Source organism: Chenopodium album, chromosome 2 (genome assembly GCF_948465745.1).
Source record: "Chenopodium album chromosome 2, dcCheAlbu1.1, whole genome shotgun sequence".
In the NCBI taxonomy this organism is placed as follows: Eukaryota; Viridiplantae; Streptophyta; class Magnoliopsida; order Caryophyllales; family Amaranthaceae; genus Chenopodium; species Chenopodium album.
Window position 1 is genome coordinate 8,042,667 of NC_137835.1, and position 22,441 is coordinate 8,065,107.

The window sequence follows — 22,441 nt, forward strand, 5'->3', positions numbered from 1 at the left end:
TGATATTATAAAGGCTATTAGAGGGTTATTTTATTTTTTTAGTGAAATTTTTTTATACACGGAGTACTGGTCAATATAAATAATAAAGGTTACCATGTTAAAATTAGGGTCACCATTTTTAACATAATGTGGTATTTCAGGTTCACAATAATATTAAATGTCACACGAGTTTTAATAATAAAGGTTAATATGTTAAAAATAAGGTTACTAGGTTAAGATAAGGGTCACTATGTTCCATATAATGCCAGTTGTATGCGTATAAACCTCGGATTCACAATAATATTATTGTGGATTAGGTCCACGCAAGATTTTTTTTATCAACTCTATCTCAAATTATTTTTTACATCATCGTTTTTTATCCACCCCAAATTAATCACTTGTTTTTGGAAAAAAAAACTTCACAAGTAAAATTGTAATATACCACCAAAAAAAAAAATCTATTAACTAATACGAAGTACTAAAATAAAACGTTGTTGATATCATTAATCCTCCCCTTATTCTTTGTGCCGCTTCCTCTAAAAAATTTCCCACCAATTTAATGTATGATGTCATTATTGATTTTTTTTTTTTTAAACAAAAATCTACAATTTATGGAATCATTGCTTTACTGATTTTATGAATAATACCAATCTTTGATTTCCTCTTTCATTTTATTATGGAATAGATAAATTAAGAGAATGAAAAGAACAAATAAAATTTGTAATCCTGCTAAATGAAAACATACGGTCATGATTAAAGTTTAAATTATAAACTACTTATTTCATATAATATTAAGAAAATTACTTATCATTACTGTGCAATACACGGGTATTAAATCAAATATGTGCATGCTTATTCATATTTTCAAATAAACGATTCCTAAAAAAAAAAAAAAATCAATTAAGTAGCTAATTACCTATTTAATATGTGTTAACTAATTACGAATTTACTATTTCAATAATTTTGTCATGATTGTTATGGTATGGGACCATATGATTATATCCTCTTCCTTTCAATTACTACTTGAGACTCTATGGTATTTTTGAACCTCCACAATCATATTGTACATGAACACCATTATACTCATTAATCTTAAATAGGTTTGCATTTAGGTTATTGCCAGCATTAATTGGCGTAGTGGTTAATGATATTGATAGTTCATTGTTTAAAGAGTTGAATTCCATTTCTTTTCATTGAATCTATACTAGTAAAAATCGTGATAAAAAATTGTTGACAAGTTATGTATGACTGATATGGCGTCATGTCATTGTCAATATAGAGGTCCACATGCCAATATTTTACAAAACTCAGCTATTAAGCTAGAGGTGGGTGACACCATGTCTCTAAATACTACCTCCGGTCCAAATTACTCGCAACTTTAGGGTATTATTTATGAGATATATAAAATATTTCAAAGTTGCGAGTAATTTGGACCGGAGGTAGTAAATGATGTAAATGACTCTTGACGTTCCACCAAGAAGTGGTACAATCAAAGTCAAACAATAGTTACCTACCATTTATATATAATCAATCTCTGATTGTATACCAGTTAATTCAAATAGTGCTATAAAAATAAGGATATAAAACATGGTAATTAGTAAAGTATCGTATCTCTCGATTTAAGGAAACATAATAAACCTTTATTTAAGCATTGATATGAAATAAATTAATTATAGTACAACTATTTATTTGCATGTTACATGTTACAAAAAATAATAGACAAAAACAGAGCAAAGGCTAAATGTTCGGAGATCAATGAGTTGTATTACTCCAAAATCTCTCGCATATTTTGTCCTTTGACATGGCCTTCTAACATGCTCACATGAAATTGATATCTTTGTCATTGTTTTTCCACCCTACAAAACTCCCAACTTTCAAGCACTTTTATTTCCATCAAAACTTTATTTTTTGCCCACATTTTTATTATTCATTGTAACACCCTCTCCTTATTCTAAAACATCATCCTAATAACATTATGAGAGAAATCCTCCACATCCAAGCCGGGCAATGTGGTAACCAAATCGGCGCGCAGTTTTGGGAGGTGGTTTGTAATGAGCACGGTATTGATACAACCGGGCTATACATTGGTGATTCTCCACTCCAACTTGAACGATCCGATGTTTATTTTAATGAGGTGAGAGGTGGACGATATGTTCCTAGGGCGATCATGATAGACCTTGAGCCAGGCACCATGGACTCCCTTAAATCTAGTCCTTATGGACAGATTTTTAGGCCTGATAACTTTGTTTTCGCGCAAAATGGTGCTGGGAATAACTGGGCTAAGGGTCATTACACTGAAGGTGCTGAATTAATCGATACTGTCCTTGATGTTGTTCGTAAGGAAACCGAGAATTCTGATTCTTTACAAGGTACACAAAATGTACATTAGTGTTTTTTTACATTTCATAATCACACTTATCTTTGATATACTTGTATATGATCAGTAAAATATTAGGATCAGAATATTATTATTGATCAATAATTCAATATATTCCTAATAATGTGACAAGATCTGAGAAAGTTTATTTATGTAGATTATGCATCTTTTGGTACGATGCAATATTAATTAACTATCTATATCTTTCTTGACAAAAACTATGATCGTTAAATTTGTCATTATTTTGTCATCTTTTGGTACTTGACTAAATCCAAATTGTACCTAAGCTATATGTTACATGATATTAGCCCGGCTATATATCAATCTAATGCGATCCAAAAAATTATGTTACTCGAATATGTCCCATCCCGAACATATGATAACCAAACTGAATTTGAACGAAACGACTCATCACCTTGTTATGAGCCATATGCTAATGCTACCCAAGTCTATAGCAAGCAACTAGATACATGAGACTTAAAAATATTTCTAAATTCATCACTACATATAATTTTGTCATATGATGGATTTTTATGTTGAATAATCTCCTGACATGCGATTACTTGAATGGATTGGTAGGATTCCAGTTATGCCATTCTTTGGGAGGAGGAACGGGATCAGGGATGGGAACGCTGCTAATATCGAAGATTAAAGAGGAGTATCCTGATCGTATGCTGATGACCTTCTCAGTGTTTCCATCTCCAAAGGTGTCAGACACGGTGGTGGAGCCTTACAATGCCACGCTTTCTGTACACCAGCTTGTAGAGAATGCTGATGAGTGCATGGTACTTGACAATGAAGCCCTCTATGACATTTGCTTCCGCACTCTCAAACTCTCCAACCCTCGATGTATGTTGCTATAACACTTGCATTATTTCTTTCTGCTTGATTTTCTGCTGCTTTAGGTCTTTACGTTTCCACCCTACAGTACTTATGCAAACAAGTTGTTTGAATAGATGTTTAAATGATCCAATTTTGACATAAGTTCTGCAAACACGCAGTTGGAGACCTGAATCACCTGATCTCAGCAACAATGAGTGGCATAACATGCTGCCTGCGATTTCCTGGTCAACTGAACTCCGACCTTAGAAAGCTTGCAGTGAACCTGATACCCTTCCCTCGTCTCCACTTCTTCATGGTCGGATTTGCACCCTTGACCTCCATCAACTCTCGGCAGTACACAACCCTGTCCATCCCCGAGCTCACCCAACAAATGTGGGATTCCAAGAACATGATGTGTGCAGCAGACCCACGTCATGGGCGATACCTCACTGCATCAGCAATGTTCCGAGGGAAGATGAGCACAAAAGAAGTTGACCAGCAAATGACCAATGTTCAGAGCAAGAATTCATCCTACTTTGTAGAGTGGATCCCTAACAACGTGAAGTCTAGTGTCTGTGACATCCCACCAACAGGGCTTGCTATGTCTTCGACTTTCATAGGGAACTCAACCTCCATTCAAGAGATGTTCCGAAGGGTGTCAGAGCAGTTTACCGTCATGTTTAGGAGGAAGGCTTTCTTGCATTGGTACACCGGCGAAGGCATGGATGAGATGGAGTTCACTGAGGCTGAGAGTAATATGAATGATTTGGTGTCTGAATATCAGCAGTATCAGGAAGCTGGAGTGGAGTATGAGGAAGAATATGAAGAGGAGGATGCTTGAAAATTAGTCAAAAATTAATTTGAGAGGATTCCTTTTTACATTAAGGAGGAGAAATGAATATAATTTAATCTCTTTCAATTTCAAAAGGTGGCAAGAGGGGGAATTCTTTTTTTGTACAAGGAACTTATTCATTTTATTCTCTTATTTGGATGAAACTAATTTAATTTTTATAATACACAATAAGGTTTAAATCCAAGAATAGTATATATACTACTTTCTGAAAGGGAAATTGAAGTGAAATATATTGAAAAAAAAAAAAATGAATTTCAAGGAAAGGTACTACCACTAAGCCCAATGTACAAGGCGCAACTAAGGTGCATCATTAAAGTGAGGCGCATATAATAAACAATAATTTATTTATTTTTTTGTGCGCCTCACCGAAATCGCCGAACGACGAACCTATCGTCTTGCGCCTCAGTGCACGCTCTTTTTTAAAAAAAATAAAAATAAATAAATGGTATTAAAGAAAATGGTATCACTAATTCAGTCTTTTGAAATCCTATACATCCATATACTTGTATCTAACTATCCAGAACATAGCCCAAAAACAGCACCAAACAATTCTAAAACATTTCGCTGCACCAATCAGAAACCCTAACTAAAATGCATAAGATGTGATGAAACCCTAACTAAAATTAATCTAGCAGCCTAAAACATCACCATTACAATTTAGTTACAATGATATCATATACAATCAACACTCTTAAAAACAATCAGAAACTACGCATTAACAAGAGCATTATTGTGTCCAGTCTAAACCAGGATAATAAGATCAAATGGCATGTCAAAAATGGTATAAATCAACACAAACAAGTCTAAAAACATAGGATTTATCAATCATCTTAAGACAAAGCAGCAGCAAAATTCAACTGTACAAAACATTCTTCATCATCTGATTTCTATGTAAAAACGAATCCCTCTATAGAAATGAAAGTTACACCCATCAACTCACTACAGCAAACTGTTCACCCAAATTAACCTGTAGTTCTATCAAAGAATGATGATTATAAAATAAAAAAGACTGCTTTGAAGATCCTTGAATAACTCCATGTACATCAGTGCTATAGCAGCAATATGAAAAATGAAGAACGATTACCCATAAAGCCACTATCAGCCACCACTCCTTTTGTTTTCAAGGGATGATCCGTCTTTCAGAGCAAGCTGCGCTTCATTCTCTTTTCCAAGAGCAAATAATGCAGCAGCCTGTAGATAAGAAGCAATATGCCACACCGGAGATATAACTTGTGCTTGTGATGCATCATCAAGTGCTTCTTGTGGCATGTCACTCATGAGATAACACAGACTACGACGAGCAAAAGCTGTTGGTGACAGCATGGTTCCACCATCAATGAACTGGAACAAAGGGAATTGAATGAAATTTGTCAGCATAATTCCGCCTCGATTTCTCAACCAGAACTTTTAATATGAAAAAGACTAATGCCAATAATTTAATTTAGGTTATCAAACTAATCTAGTTTAGTCTATCAATTTAGCAAAATATGTAATGAATAATGAGTAAACTCTTTCTTAGGACTACTCAGTATCATTTTATGGTTCAAAATCATATACTAATAGACAAGACTATATCCCTTGATATTTTTCCCTAGTTTTGGTGAGATGTCCCAAAGTGAACTTTCCAGTTTACACAACACTCTACAAATGTGGCTTATCATTTGAACCGGACTTCAAACTAAAATTCCATTTAATATTGCTGATAAGTATTTTTTTTCAAGCACATAACTGATAAATTATTATTACCCCCCCCCCCCCCCCCTTCATCCAGCTATTTTATTCAAATTGTCACTTGCCCCTAAATTGAACAAATGGAATGTATGTGTAATTAACCCTGCCTTCCCCTCTGAAAAATTATAGAATTTGGTAAGACCAGTAGGACAAGAAACATGCTAGAAAGTACAAGCCGCTGAAGATCGTGGGTTAATTGGCCAGATTAGTAGATAACAAAGCTATGCAAACATTTAAGGCTCGTGAGAGACAAGTACATTGAATTCTGACCAACAAAGAATGACAACTAGAAATTAAAGGAACCAGATTACTAGAAATCTAGAATTTATTCTTTTTCCATAAATCTTACAAAACTGTAAATAAAAAGAGACTAGCAAGTAGCAACCCCCAACAGGACATCAGCCCACCCAAATAAAAAGAACGAACACAAAAAATACAGGCAGAAAAAATAACAAAAGTAGCATTTATCTATACAAGAACATACTTGGCTGTAGCATTCTATTGCTGTCTTGAAGTCCTTTTGCCTAAAGGCAGCATCACCCTTTTTCTTAGAGGTCAGTGTATCCTGCATTTGACTGGTCCACATCTGAAATGAAAGCTGCCATATGCAATTACACGATGAGTTTCACTTAGCCATACTATTAATTGTTACGCAAAATTGTCAATCAAGAGCAATAATATGGTGAATTGGCAGGGAATACATCAGTAACCACCGAAAACATACATTGCTAAGGTTCAAGGAAAGCGCCACTAACACCTTTTCTCGGCCTTGTGGTGATGACAGCCTTATGGTTATTCTAGTCAATTTAAATGTAGGGGACAAAAAACGCTCTTTACAAATTTTACAATGTAACTGGACAAGGAGATTTTCCGTGAAGGGAAGGAGAGAAAGGGAAGGTCAGAAAAGCAAACACGAAGATCCAATTTATTTCCCTAATTCATAACCAAATCTCTCACAAGTTAGAAAGATTTGGAAAACCTTCTTTCACCCTCTTTCACGTTGTCCAAATAAGAGCATAATATTTTCCCTCGTTTCTCACTTCTTCACTCTTCTCTCGTTCCCTTTAAGACCTTGCTTGGATTGGGTATTATATTAAGGGGGTAATAAAAGTCAAACTTGAAAAAACATAAGTACTTAGAGGTGGTGTTGTAGGAGGCATGGTGTTTACATATGAAATAAGGTAATTGTGCCATGAGGAAAAGAGAGAGATGGAAGAATTAATACCCTCATAATGAGGGTAATAGTTACCCACCCTCCCCGTAGTGTAACTATTACCCCTAAAATGAGGGTAATAGTTCCTTTTTCTTCACCTCATGCCACACCATCACCACATAATTTTCCTTACAATCACACCATCACTATCTTCTCCTTCCCTATTTTCACTTTCATTTTGCTTAGTTTGACTTTTATTACCCTACTTGGCTGGACGGAATTAGGAAGGATATAAAGTTTTTGGATTTGCATGAGGATGAAGCATTGGATCGTAAGGGATGGAGGAGGATCTTTGTCGATGATTACACGGATTAATCAAGTTTGGTTTATGTAGCCGACCCCACTTATGGGATTAAGGCTTTGATGATTGATTGATTGATAAACTTTTATTACCCTAGTAATACATCTCCCCCAATCCAAGCATGTCCTATGATTTATTTTTCATCCAAACACATCTTTTTAGAAATATTGAATAAAAAATAACAAAAGGATGTGACTTGTGTCAAGTGCTCAATTTCGAGAGGTCATATGTTATCATTGTATTACTTCTGTCAATGCTTCATAGAAGTTACAATACATTAAGCACTACAAACAAATACTCCATCCAAAAAAGGTTAGTCACACTGGCATTGAAAGTAACAAGGGATCATAATTAATTACACTGCTTCTAATCAAAGCTTGCATTAATCGCACAACTACCATTCACGCATGATTTTAAGGCAACTTAACCATATTTTAGGTTGGCTAAATTTTGAGTTAAAATTAAATAGCCCCAATAATGCATGACATGTGAATACAAATGTTTAGGTACAAACCTCAGTAGCAGCTCCCTCATCATCTTTATACCCAATACTTTCTAATATTTCATGTATGGCAGTCAAATCTTTTCTGGAGCAAGCTTCTCCAAGAGGAGAGAGAGTTACATCTGCTGCACCATGAGGTATGTCCATTAACTCATGCGATGGAACCTGCAGAGGAACAACAGATCATTCATATATCCCATATTAACAAACTCCACATCTTAAAAAAAGGTTCGATGTAGACAAATAATTTCAAGCACAAAAGCAAGGTATTTGAATCATCTATATCAAACATTGATATCGACATGAGACCAGCTCTATCAACAAGTGTGGTATCATAAACTCAACTGTAATTACTTTAAGCAATTCAGCAGTCTTGGTCACACCTTTAAATTGAATAAACACTGCATTTAAAAAAGTTTATATGAAAGACTTTGACAACCTTTTTGGAATAAAGGAATAAAAATACTCCATATTGAGCTTGTGCTTAACTTTATGAGACTAGACCATCTTTACGAACAAACTCGAGAATCCACTCAGGTTCTAGACAGGCATGTCACAAATGCCTTGTGCCAGTGGGCCACTAGCACTGAGAATCTTAAAAAAAAGAGTCCCAAATCTCCACTAGTAAATCTCACACTCCGCACAGTCCTCAATCAACACAAAACTTGAAACATTAGAGTGAAAGCTAAGATTTGCAAACAAATCAGTGAGGTTCAGTGGCATATTGCAAACCAAAAAATGTAAAAAAAAAAAAAAAAAAAAAAAAAAAAAGAAAAGAAAAAAGAAAAAAAAAAAAGAAGAAGAAAAAAAGTGTTTCCTCCTGAGATCACAGAAACTTGTCATTTACATGGGTAAATGGTAATTAAATATCGATCTTGCTAACGAGCGCCCCGGGGCGTTAGATAACGATAAATTATATTGGTTGAAATGGTATTAAGTTAGGAATTCATGACAAAATCACGCGTCGTTCGGTGTAATTAATGTTATTTTTACTCTAATATTTGCACTTTAATTATCTTATCTAACGCCCCGGGGGCGCTCATTAGCTTTTGCCATTAAATATTTCCATAATAATCCATTTGTTTTCTTAGCGAATAGCAGTGTAACCTAAAAGTCTAAAACTCTGGTTCCCCCCACGAACGGCATATTGAGAACGTGCATATCAGACCGAGTGCACATGGTATGGTGGAACACTATTGGGCTAATAACACATGGAATAATTATGTAGAAAATTGTGTATCACGTATCCTTTCGCGTATTAAAGAATACTGCAGATTAGGTATTACTGGCGAATAGGCATATAGATGATTTCAGAGAGAAGTGGAAAAGAGAACTTGAAGTCGTTACAAATCCAAAAGTCGCCACTACCTTAGGGGGAAAAAAAAAACAAAACAAAAAAAACTTAAAAGTAAATAATCCGTCGTACTCATAGTACTTAGCAGCACTAAATTTGATTTTTTTCCATTATTCAGTACATTATTTGCTGGGCTAGTTTGAATCTTAAATATTCAGTGACAAACAAGGATAAAGTTGCATGTTCCAAATCCTCCTTTTGGAGATGTGGTTGCTTAAAATACAAGATATCAAGCCAAGGGAGAGAGGAAATAGGAAAATAAAAGTCTGATCAGCCCCTTGAAGCAAGAATAAGATATTCCAGTTCCCAGGATTTATTCCTATTTTATTGCCACTAAAGCATAACACCATAACCCCTAAGAAACATTACCAAAACATCTCATTCAGTACCCTTAGCAATTCATCAGTCAAAGTACCAATTACCCAAAGGGACGGCACTTAGTATTTTGGTTCTTACGTACTCTTCAGAGATAAGTTTACAACTGATTGAGATAATTTTATCGGTAGCTAAATGCATAAAGGATCTTAACATATTAACTAAATAAGAACCATATGCAGGGTACATTTAAGACAGTCAAACATGTGTGAAATGAAATGTGAAGTATTGCTTGTGTTTAAAATGGCTTATATAATCCAACAAATACAGGCTTTTTTGAAGCTTTGCTGAACATAATCTCAAGAATCCAAAAAACACTGCATAAAGAAACGGCTACAGACAAAATCAAGGATTATAAAATCCACAATGATAACGAGAGAGTAACTGCAAACCTCTGTTTCCTTCTGAAGAGGAATCAAGGCAGCAACAAGTGATTTTGGATTTGGCCGCTCACGTGGCTCATATTGCAAACACCTCGAAGCCAAACGTACTAGCTCAGTCCCATCATCATTAGAGAACTGGCCTTCCAAACAAGAATCCATCAACGTTTGAATGTTTCTGTCACGAATCAGGTCAAGAGCCTGAAAAATATCAAGCAATGTTCAGACAAGCTACCATATTAGTACAGAACACCACTAGAAAAGTAACATTTCCGAAACAGAAATTACAGCCAAAAATTAATAGAGCATCCTATAAATCAAACATTGCCCCAACACATGTATTTTGATGTCACACACAAGAAGAAAATGCCCCTCATGAATAACATTTCCAGCATCCCCCCTCCCCGGAAGGAAAAGAAAAGGAAGAATATGTTGGCAGCAATGAGGGCATAGAGCTAGGCAGCTAGCAAGGGGCTAGTCTGATACTGGAAGATCATAACTCTCCCTCTAGTGGCATATGTAGTCTTACTTTCTTGGTCTTATACCTAACTGTTAGTGGATGAGAAAGGAAAAAAAAGGTATGGTTTGACAAATGACAAGAGAAGAATTATGTTGAATTTAAACCTATACATATTATTGAGTCAGTTCAAGGTAATACTGCAGTTCAACATTATTATTTCCATTGGCTGATCCAAGCAGTTGGTTCATAAAAACAAGTTCTCATACAGGAAGCTCTTATATAAATAGAAATCTGGCCAGTTTGCACGCGTCTTTATTGCCTAAGTCATATTCCTTTCTATCTACAAACAATTATCATCCATCAATACTTGAATTATATAGAAAGATTTAAGTATATATTGAAACAAATAAGCACTTTCTGCATGCTCATAGTCTGTTCGAATGACTATCAGCAAGAAACATAGTCTTAACACATTGATGTTTGTAGCAAGATATCATATTCACCAAGGTGCATTGATTTCACCTTGAATTGGAATTTCACACTTTTTTGCCTTATCTTAATTAAATTAAATTGGACCATACAGAAATAAGAATATTCAACAAAAACAGAAAATAACAGTGAAACAAAAGGCTTACATGGCTTGGAGGGATATGCTTTCCACTTAACAGATCAAGCAAAAGGGTCCCAAAACTATAAATCACACTCTCTGGAGTCACTCTACCTGTAAAAAGCAGCAAGTGCAAAGTCATCGCAAGTACATACTGCAAGTTAATCATTCCATGATAATCAATAAAGTGCAAAGCAGATACGTAAACAGAAACCTGGAATACTGGAGGTTATATTTTATTACATGTATTGCTTTTTATCTGAATCATTAAAATTGTGATTTCCCACAAAAAGATTTGGCATTTTAGTATTATCTGATAACATTTCTTGCCCTAATAGAAGGGAAGAAAGGGGAAAAATATAAATGAACACTATGTGAGATAATCTGGTTGTATGCATTCCTCAAAAAAGGAAAAAATAGACACTAATTTTAAAGACACGACAGAAGCATCACTTTCTGTTGAAGTATTGAAGGCCCTATTCCTAGAAAAAATGACCCATTTTACACACAAATTCTACAAGAACGCTAAGTTTACAACACTAACCCAAAGAACAACATCAATTATGCACCATTATTTACCAATATCATAATAATGGAGATTATTGTCCTTAAATGACGACCACTTACCAGTCCTCAAATACTCAGGTGGAGTAAAGGCCAAATTTGTACTGTAGCTTTTTCCATCTCTACTATTTTTCATCAAGCCAAAGCAGGAAAGTCTAGGATCACCTTCCTACAAAAGGGATCAAGAACAAATATCCTTTAACACCAAAATGAGAGATCTTAGAGATCACCATAACCATGCATATTATTGTAGCTCTCCTTTGGTGTTAAAATACACTTTAATAGTTCCTTTGGAGATAATGACAGAATAGAGTAATTTGCTTTTAAGCTTCAACCTCCTTTCTCTGCTCACAATTGATTTTACAACCTAACAAAGTAAGCAATTTTATACAACAAAGCATGTAATCCAATTATTAAGTTGCACCAAAACGATAAAAACAGTAACCCGATGCTAATCTTGTGTAGTGATGCCTAATTTGGTAGTATGTGTTTTAGTACAAGTTTGCAATTCGCTGTCTAATTAATTAAATTGGGCCAAAATTTACTAATTGTTGGCAATACCCCGGGAGGTAGATTTTGTAACATTAGAAATACAAGCTAAGAGACACACACGATGCGTGCAATATAAAAATCTATCATGCTCTTTTTTTTATTTTATTTTTTAAAACGGTATCCTCCTTATTCTAATTTTTTTTTTTTTTTTTAAAAAAAAAAAAAAAAAACCATATATATATATGTGTGTGTGTGTGTGTGTGTGTGTGTGTGTGTGTGTGTGTGTTATTAAAAAAATGATGATGAAGTCATGGAGGCTAAACAATACTTCCTTTGTCCTTTTTACTTGACTCGCTTTGACTTTTACACTATTTATCATCCCTCCTTTGATTGTCCCAACAAGTAATATTATAACATATAACTTTTATATTTTTTACTTATGGAGAATTAAAGTTATTGATCATTTAAGTTTTACATTGGCAAGCTTGATAAAAGAATTCAGGTCAAGTTAAAAAGAACGAAGGAAGTATTTATTTTTACCTCACCAAACACTCAAACTATAGTTTTCTATTTACACAGATTTTTAACAGCAAATAATAACTCCCACACCTAACATTTACGGCCACATAGCTAACCCTACAGTTACATTTTGCTACATTTGTCGCATCAAATTTCCAGTTGTTTCCCCTCAAATTAAGTTAGGGGATAGCTTCTATAGGAAGAGTCGGCCAATTAGGGATTTTATTAAGCTTCTAACGAGAACAACTTTGAAGATACAAATTTTCTGCCATTAGGGTTATAAATTGGGAATTTTTATAGTTAGAAATAATTTTCAAAATTGACCCCTATTATCCATTCATTTTATACTGCAGTACTGCACAAAATGGATAGTAGTTGTAATATTGTTGAGATGAAATATACCCTTACTCTTCTAGCCCCAAGTGAATATACCAAGTGAAGAATGAGTTAATGATTTGAGTGGGCCAAAAAGATACTTGCTTAGTGAAAATGAGGAGTTGATAATCTTGAGTTCTTATAAAGGGAAGAATGAAAAAAAAAATGGCTATGTGTATAAGACTGTCATGTGAGTTGTTGTCATCAGCTTCATCATGGTTGATAAGTACTCCATATCTGGATTAGAGTAATGAGTTTTTTTAAGAAGGAACAAATGAAAGATGGACAAAACAAGAATGGGAAGAGGAGAGAGTGGAACATGGTATGAAATATGAAGCGAGGAAAGTTATTTAGAAAAAGAAAACAGTATGTGGAGTTGTGGACCCCACCAAACAGATTCATAGACATAATCCGTCATAAATCATAAGTTTTCATGTTTTGGTACTTAAAAGGTAGTAAATCAAACTTTATTCCAGAAGGTAATAAATTCTAAACGTGCGCTTTAAACAAACCCGCCACTTCAGCATTACCCAACAAAACTGCACAAGTCTAACGATATTGTATCCAACTTTCATACTCAGTATTATAGTAACAGCTAATTTTGGGAAGATTATATATCAACTGCATGTAGTCCTTAAGATTCTCAATGATTAATCTTTTTGTATGCTGAAAATAATGGTTTTCACAGGGCTCCATGGATGGTGTTAATTTCTGACTTTTACTGGCTAAAGATTGAGAATAGGAATTGCCAAACATATTATTTATTGACCAAATAATGAGCAATGAGAGAAGTAAAATACGAGAATTAAAAACCTTATTTTGAGGGAGATCAAGACCAGAAAGGTACCTCATCAAACAAAACTCTATACGCATTGAGATCATGGTACAGAGTACGCCCCTTATTGGTACAGTATTCTAGGGCCTGTGCAAGATACAGTGCCACTCGTAACCGCATTGCCCATTTCATAGGATGAGCATCCCCTACGTCAATAACCATATATTAGAAAAGCAAACACTAAACAGTACCTGTGACACAAAAATGAACGCCAAGAACTAGTATTACAGACCACTAAAACGATTTTAATCCAACAAGTATCCTGCTGAGGAAATTAAGATCTAGATATATGCAGACTTATCCCATACTATTCAAAGAAAAGAAATCACTACAATCTGGAAAACCGTATTACTGACTGAAAGTACCATGAGTCCAGATTTCAAAGGGAAATGAAGCATTTGAGCAGATCAGCAGAATTCTCACAAATCAACGAAATAGACAACTTCAGACTAATACATAGGAGAATATACAAAGAAAACCAAACAGCTTTGTTTGAGTGATTGGCTAGTTTTCTTCTCATCATTGATTGAGATTGCTTGGCATGAAGTTGCATCCAGATAAACAAAAATGAAAATAATTAACTCTATATATGTGTAAAACAAAACTCACAATGGAACAGATGCTTAGCTAGTGTTTCATTTGGCATGAATTCTGCAACAAGTAATCTCTCATCACCCTCATGGCAACAACCAAGCAAATTGGCCAATCTGTTGCTTCGCAGCTGACCAACTGCTTTTGCTTCTTCCTGAGTTGAAAAACAGATGAGAGAGATTTAAGATTTTGAGGAGTTAAGTAAGATGCATTTTAAAGTAAAAAAATACAAAAAACCTTCAGGTGCATTAACAGAATAGCATGCAGGACAATTTACACATGAACATCAACCCTTATTATTCGAGCGCCAGCCCACAATATAAAACATAGTCAAGACCTTAAAAAAAAAAATTACGCGCCCTTATGAAGTTAAGATCAGATTATGAAGACATTATCCATTCGCCCAGTGGAGTAAAAATCAGGAATCTTTATTCTAAAAGGATAAATGCTACATTTCCGTTGAACACCAACTGCTAGTGAGTGCATTGACGTCATAACTTTAAACCTTTTAAATCACATAAAATGGAAAATGGGAGGACTAGGCTAGCAAATGCAATTCTAAATCAGATAACAGAATATAGTCAATTTGTAACAAAGGTAAGCTTAATCCGAAAGATAACAAACACTAGAACCTACATAAGATAAATGGACCTATTGCCTAGGGAAATTAAGAAGAACTATATTCCATACCAAGAACTGCCGAGCATCAGGCCAAGCAGACCTGTTGAAACGTTTTACCGCAATCCGCTTTTGGTTGTCTAGCTTCCCTTTGTATACAATGTTGGGAGCCTTCTCTCCATGTTCTGAAACTATATTCTCAACTGCAAAGCCAGATGTTGCCGTCTTAAGTTGTTCAATGCTGAACTCGCGAAATGTAGGTGTGTCATCAAACTCGCCCTTCTGCTCATTCTCTGATAGACAAAGGAGAAAATGTGATGATATGATATAACCATCCTATTGCAATTCAATACCAGTCTATAACTACCATATATTCCCTAAGATCCAAGATTGTAGTCGTTTAAGCAATTTTCATAGATATTAATTGCATTGGAATTGTAAAGTGGAATTACATTGATATTATAAAATGGCCATGCTTGTGAAGTGATATCAACAGGTATATGCTAGAAAGACTTATAATTTGGATATAAAAAAAAAATAAAAAGAACTAGCAAAAACCACTAATATATTGAATTCGAGGGAGTATTTTCCTCACAACATATATAAGAAACATTTAAGAATTAACCAAGCACCTGTCTCAGGTTCTGGTTTCTTCCCATCATGCCCTGGTTCCCAGCAACACGTCGATAGTTTCGAGCAATTACAACCCATTACAACCCAACAAGATCAAATGCAGGCTATGACTCACTTCAACAATTAAACCCAAACAGCACAGCTTATATACACATATAAGCCACTTGTCGAAACTCGAAATCAGCCAACAATTTCAGTCACAACAAACCCATGAGGCAATGAGGAACACCCTAGCAATATCAATGCTCACACCAATAATTAATTTCTGCAAGCAACAAGATAAAAACTGAATAAACTTCACACAAAACCACAAGCATCAACACACACACAAAATGAGTTTTTTTCATGTAAACTTTATACACAACCTAGAAGCTTATTAAATACATAAAAATATAAATGTAACATTCATAAAATACCAACGGAATACATGAAACTTCATAATTAAAACGCCCCAAAAATAGGGAAGCAGAGATCACGAGATACATTCCATTTCACACTGTATAACAACTAATTAGTCAAGTGATAATCATGAGTCAAAACAAATTATTTCTCAAAAGCAGAGTCATAAACATAAATCAATTAACCCATCAATCAACAATTCAAGTTTAAATTTATGCAAAATCATCAACATAAGAAATTAAAAAATTCATTAAACATTACCATAAAATCACAACTCAGTCAAACAATTCTGACCCAAATCAAAACCCATAAAACCCAAATATTTGAATGCAAAATTCGAATTTGAACATAGAAAAACTTCAAAAAATGCTTATTTTACAACATACCCAGTTCAATTCAATGGAAGATTGATCAAAAAAATTGAGCAAAAATGAAAATTGAAAGTAAATGAAAAGTGGGTTCTCCTTTTTTTAGGGGGTGGAAAGCTAAGGATGTGCTTTTAAATTTTTAATGGAGTTGTGTATATATGCTGTATAGAAGCAATAATATATGGGATTTTTGGTAATTTAAGATTTGGGTTAAATTATTGAAGATTTGGGTATTTATTAATTTTACACAAGAGTAATGTCAATTGGATTGTTATTTTTATTTTTCTTACCACTTCTATTTTCTTTCAACTTTTCTTCTTCTAAAAGTCTACACGTACCAAATATTTTCCTAAATTTCCACCGACATGTAAAACCCACCACTTATTACAATTTTATTATTACAACGAAAAGGTGTGAGACCAACAATCATCCTGTTGTCTCAAAGACCAAAATTTACTATGTAGTTATCTTGTATAGTGGGTGCGATAAAGGATAAATCGATAAAGTATCGAGTAAATATTAATGCAGGTTCGTTAATTACTCTAAAAAAAACATTAAATGTATCTTATTGTTGTAAAATAAAGTATAAAAAAGGTTGATTGAGGAAGAAAAGAGTTGAATTATATGAAGTAAGTAATTACAAGGTTCTTTCTATACCAGTTTTGATAGTTTGGGGAATTTATGAGCTTTAGGGCTAGAGTAAGAGTTGAAGCAATGGGGATCAAAATATGCGGCGATGTGTGAAATTAAAACTGAAGATTTAAAATGGATAAAGAAGCGGGATTCTTGGCTTTACAAATTAATGAAGTGCACGTATGTGTGGGCTTACTACGTACATTAAATCATTGTCATGACGTACGGAGAAACATATAACGGAAATTACTAAATTGCTATATAGTAATAGATAAGGAAATCGGGCAATAGTTTCATGTTAACAAGGGTGTCAAGTAATCTAATATGAGTAGAGTAGAGTAGAGGTTGTTGAAGATCCTCCTCTAAAATATAGATAAAACTGACCATTTCTGACACGACACGACCCGACCAAAACCGTCACGACACAAACACTAAATTACTAAGAGAAAATACAATGTTGGCACAACACAAAATCAACTTGAACACAACCCATTGTCAAAACAGTCAAATTATGCAATTATAAATCCTACATTTTACGTAATTTTTTTATATAAATTTTGTATACAACACGAAATAAACACTAGACAAATACAAACTCAATGTGACATGACTTTGCAAAAATAAAAAATGAAAAAACCTTATTTTTGGGACTATTTCTCATTTTCATAAAAAATAACAATTAAAAAACTATACATTTGTAAAAAACATCATTTACCCCATATAGATATAAAATAAATACAAGGAAAATATCAAAATAGTTTCCCACAAATAATTATAGTTTGGGTTATGCTCTGGCATTTGCTGGGTTACGGCTTTTAGCCTCTTTTTTTTAATGTTTATTTGCATGGAAATTGTTTTGGTGCATTAAATGTCTTCATTATATTTTTATATACTGCATATCATGCTTTAATACTGCATATGAGCATGAGAATGATGAACCGTTCAAAAGAAAAAGTAAAAAAAAAAAAAAATGATGATGATTAAAAAGGACAATTTGTGAGGATTAGAATGATGATGTTGTCTATTTAAAACTCCTTTTTTATTATGTTAAACTTCTAATACTAGAGGTATGTTCACTTCTGCTTAATTTCAGTTCAGTTCAGCTCCAATCAGCTCAGTTTATTTCAGCTCCTAATTTCATTCTCTCGTAAAATATTCATTTCAGCTCTATTTAGTTCAGCTCAGCTCCAATCAGTTAAGTTCAGTTCAATTCAGCTCCAATCAGTTCAGTTCAATTCAACTCAATTCAGTAAATGTGAACAAGCCCTAAGTAAATGTAGCCCGCATTTTAAATTTTGACCCTTCCACAAATACGAAGTATGTCACTTGCTTTTCAAATTTTGTAGGTCTATATGTGTTAACTTACAAACAATAAAATAAAATAAATTATAAGTGTATTTTGTTTTAGGAGTACATTTAAAGTTTAACTAGAAATAGAAAAATAAAATAAAACAGTAACAACAAACAGTGGTCCTACAAAAGTGGGTCAAGTTTAAGTAATAATACTTCAGTGAAAAAAGTAGGAAGAATTTCATAAAACGGCTATAAACGAAAAGTGGGAAAATTTTCATAGAACAAACGAGGTATAACATACCTGTATAAGTTCTTTCATGATTATTAGCCTCGTGATAAGTATTTGAACTCTTAGGGCCTGTTCTCTTGATTCTCTTCCACTCATTTTCAGTTCAGTTTAGTTTATTTCTTAATTTTCTTCTCTCATAAAATATTCAGTTCAGTTTAGTTCGGCTCCAATAAGTTCAGTTCAGGTTCAGCTCAATTCAGTTAATCAGAACATGCCCTTAGAATGCTAGCAAATTCCTATGAGTATATGTATATTCGAAAAACTTCTAATTTATTCTATATATATTATTGAATTACATTCCACTTGATACTTACACTTGTCTATATCTAAAAGACTATACACCGATTTAAATGCAATTTTTTTTGTTTAAAGGAAGTAACGGTTTAACGTTAGACGGCACATGTCAATTGGTCAATGTCACCATAACAAATAATGTGCATGTAGCACAAATTGGGTAGTGCTTTGCAAGTGTCACCTGAGCTGATGTATGATAGTGTAATTCAAAGTACAACAAGAGGATATGTAAAGCATGTGATATCTTGAATGTACATTACTGACTCATTTTAATTATTTGGAGGCCTAAAATACATTGTATATATTTAATAATCTATAAATAAATCATGTATCATACGAAGTATACATTAAACTTTTGAGGGTAAGGATTTCCCTTACCCTTTTCGTCCAGGGCCATATGAGAGGTTGTGCAAGACTGTAAGGTGGGCCTTAGCACAGGGCCCCCAAACTAAAAGGGCCTCCAATTAAATTGTATTTGTACATTACTCTCAATTTCCCTATAGTTTTTGCCCAATTTGAGTTTTCACAGTCTCCAAAACACGTATTAGTATAAAACACGTATGTATATACATAGGGTCGAGATCCAATGAAAAGTTTCTCAAAATGAGAAAAATGAGAAGGGTTAAATGTGAATAATTTATTTTGACCTGCCACTTTTTATTTTCAAGTTTATAAGAAAACTAAAATTTATGCACATTATGCACAAAAAATATGCACATTGAATTTCGATCAATTCTAAAAAAAAAAAAAAAAAGGAAACGGTGGGAGTAATAATCTAATAATTCATACTAATTGAGTGAGGGATGACTCAAGTGGTAAGAGTTCCCCTCCCAATTTCAAAAGATTTTGAGATCTATTCTCATCACTACTCCGACTGCCCCTTGTGGCTCTCTAACACACCACAAATAATTTTTTAATTTTAATTTTTTTGGCCAAAGTTTCTTAGAGAAGTTTTTTGATACAAACTACTTGATATTAAGTATAATTCAATAATATTTTACTTCTTATTTGATAAGTATATTCCATTTGTACACATTCAAACAAAGATATTATGAGCATTTTTTTATACAATATTATGCAATAATAGTTTTCTATCTATAACTTTGTAATGTAATTCATACTTATATTTATTAGTCATGCATATAGTGTTCTTTAGTGTGATAACTAGGTTAGGTCCCGTGCCATGCACGGTGATCTATAATTATATGTAGTTATATATTATTGATTGATAAGTATTATAATCATTTACTAATCGAGGAATAATAAAAATAGGTGATAGGTTGATTTGTATTTGCATGAGCTTCTAATCTATTCTATTCTATTAACTAATACTAAAACAAAACATGCTGATGTCATCAGTTTCAAAAATTTCTTATGTGTTAATTCCTCATTAAAAAATTTCCCTCCAAATTTATATATGATGTCATCATTTTTTATTTTTTATTTATTTATTTTATTATTTTTTGCCTATTCATTTTACTTGCTATAAACTAGGACCAAGTATATATGAAAAGAAAAAATCTAAAACTTGACTTTGAGTGTTTGACATCAATATTGTAATGTTGTGTTTCCACTCTAAACATATAACCTTATTAGATGATGCAATATTAAATATATTTTGAATAACCATTATTTTAATAATATAGTAAATATTACTATGATGTAACATTAAATTATAACCGACCATTTAAAAAAATGATGTACATGTTTTCTTATGAATGTTCATATAACATGTACTAAAGAAATATGAAAAAAATACTTATCACCATCGTGCAACGCGCGGGTACTAATCTAGTACACAACTAAAACAAAAGTAGGCAAAAAATCCAAGCAATCTTTTTTCTTGTTGAAAAATAGGTTATACATAGTAAATTATTTTAAGAAAATATTTTTGGATTTGAAGTTGCCAAAACTTTTTTAAAAAGATTTGTGAAATCTTTTATATTAATTATAATAGATACTACATTAATATGGAATATGTATACAAAAATAAATTATTTTTATAAATGATTTATTTCCTTAATAAGTAGTTTTTTTTTAAAAAAAAATAAAAAAGAAAATAAAAATAACTAAAGACACATCAGCAATGACACCAGGGGATGACACGTGTCATTGCTGGTGTGTCTTTTTTATTTTTTTTTTTATTTTTTGGTGTTCTACTCGGTTCACCCTTTGGGCTGATCCGAATTCGGGGATTAGTTCTGGGTGGTTAGGTTTCAGTCCCCTCCCAATTGTTGTTGGAGGGGATCGAACACAGGTCCTCCTTACCAAGTGTAGTCCCAATCACCACTACATACACCAACATCCAATTGGTCTGGTGTGTCTTTTAGTATATAGTACTAGGTTAGATCCCGTGTCATGCATGGTTTTTCAATCATTGTCACGGAGTATCAATTTTATTTTTATTTTATTTTAATTTTTATTTTATCTCAAATCAAGCTAGTTAGATATTTTTTTTCTTTTTTTAATACATATTATATTGCTTTATTTTATTTTGAACCTTAATGACATTTTTTTTAAAATTTCAAATATGATAATTTTTCATTCACAAAACTATGTTAAATTGAAAAATATATATTTATGATTTTTTTTTACTATAAATAATCATTATACATTAAAAAAAAAAGTAATTACTAATATAGGAATATATTTATATAAAGATATGGTTAGATATTTAAGCTTATAAATATATTATTCTACAATTTTTTTTCCTATGTAAATATTTTGCGTATATTTTCTATCAATTGTTAAATAGTTTTAATTTTTTTTAAAAAATATACTAAGGACACACCATAAGATGACATGCGTCATTGCTGGTGTGTCTTTTAGTATATTATTATTGATTATTGATTGATATTTTTTTTTTTTTTTTTTTTTGTAATTACAGAACTTTCATCCTATTTTGCAATTAGGTATTATTTTTTATAATTAAATAACAGTGTTAAACTAATGATAAGTATTAAGTATTGAAAATTACTGTGCATGGCACGAGACTTTTATTTTTCAATATTATTTTTATCGGTGCGTTTCTGGTGCTAGGGGTGTTCATAACCGGGTACCCAGGATTTCGGGTACCCGGAAGTGCGGGTAGTGATTCAAGCGGCCCATTACCCGACCCGGTAATAGCGGGTACCCGCTTATCGAGTACCCGTTTTTACCGGGTACCCGAAATTTAATATATATGTTTTTAAAAAAAAAATTAACTGATGTATATTAGCTGTAAAAAACTGTTGATTTTATATATAAAAAAACCTTTTTCATTAAAAACAAATACTGAAATGTTTATTTGTTAAAAGAATATGATGTTTTCATTTAAAAATAACATATGTGTTTGGAATTTTCTAATTACCATAACAATAATACAATAATAAATTAATTATAATCACAAAAAAAATCAACCACAATCAAAATCGAGCTTAATTAAATCTTGAACTTTTACACCCCATTAAATAACAAAACCACAATTAATTAATAGGAAACTAATGAAACCAACTCAATTTCATAATTATAACTATAAATTGTCCAACTAAAGGTTGTATAGGTGCAAATCTATCGAAATCAAATGAGCGGCGGCCGGAGAAGAG

The 22,441-nt window shown here is 33.0% G+C and overlaps 3 protein-coding genes across 4 annotated transcripts in view; 1 reads left to right on the forward strand and 2 right to left on the reverse strand.

The window, feature by feature from the left end:
• The window catches only part of LOC145595143 (putative phospholipid hydroperoxide glutathione peroxidase), a 167,034-nt gene that overhangs the window by 3,411 nt on the left and 141,182 nt on the right, over window positions 1–22,441 (reverse strand). The window lies entirely within an intron of this gene.
• Window positions 1,759–4,289, forward strand: LOC145595094 (tubulin beta-4 chain). Its single transcript, XM_081651455.1, has 3 exons — window positions 1,759–2,348; window positions 2,936–3,205; window positions 3,358–4,289. Exons 1-3 carry the CDS (start codon window positions 1,955–1,957, stop codon window positions 4,017–4,019), a joined length of 1,326 nt encoding a protein of 441 aa, XP_081507581.1. The 5' UTR covers window positions 1,759–1,954; the 3' UTR covers window positions 4,020–4,289.
• On the reverse strand, window positions 4,834–16,545 carry LOC145595079 (serine/threonine-protein kinase BSK7-like). Of its 2 annotated transcripts, none has more exons than XM_081651445.1 (11): window positions 16,367–16,545; window positions 15,581–15,811; window positions 15,021–15,241; window positions 14,349–14,484; window positions 13,752–13,885; window positions 11,582–11,687; window positions 10,983–11,068; window positions 9,900–10,088; window positions 7,791–7,943; window positions 6,247–6,360; window positions 4,834–5,372 (listed from the first exon to the last, which is right to left on the reverse strand). In XM_081651445.1, the coding sequence occupies exons 2-11, from the start codon at window positions 15,657–15,659 to the stop codon at window positions 5,130–5,132; spliced, it is 1,461 nt and encodes a 486-aa protein (XP_081507571.1). In that variant the 5' UTR covers window positions 15,660–15,811; window positions 16,367–16,545; the 3' UTR covers window positions 4,834–5,129. The 2 variants fall into 2 exon arrangements, with proteins under 2 accessions (XP_081507571.1, XP_081507562.1); XM_081651436.1 differs by having other exon boundaries at window positions 15,581–15,846.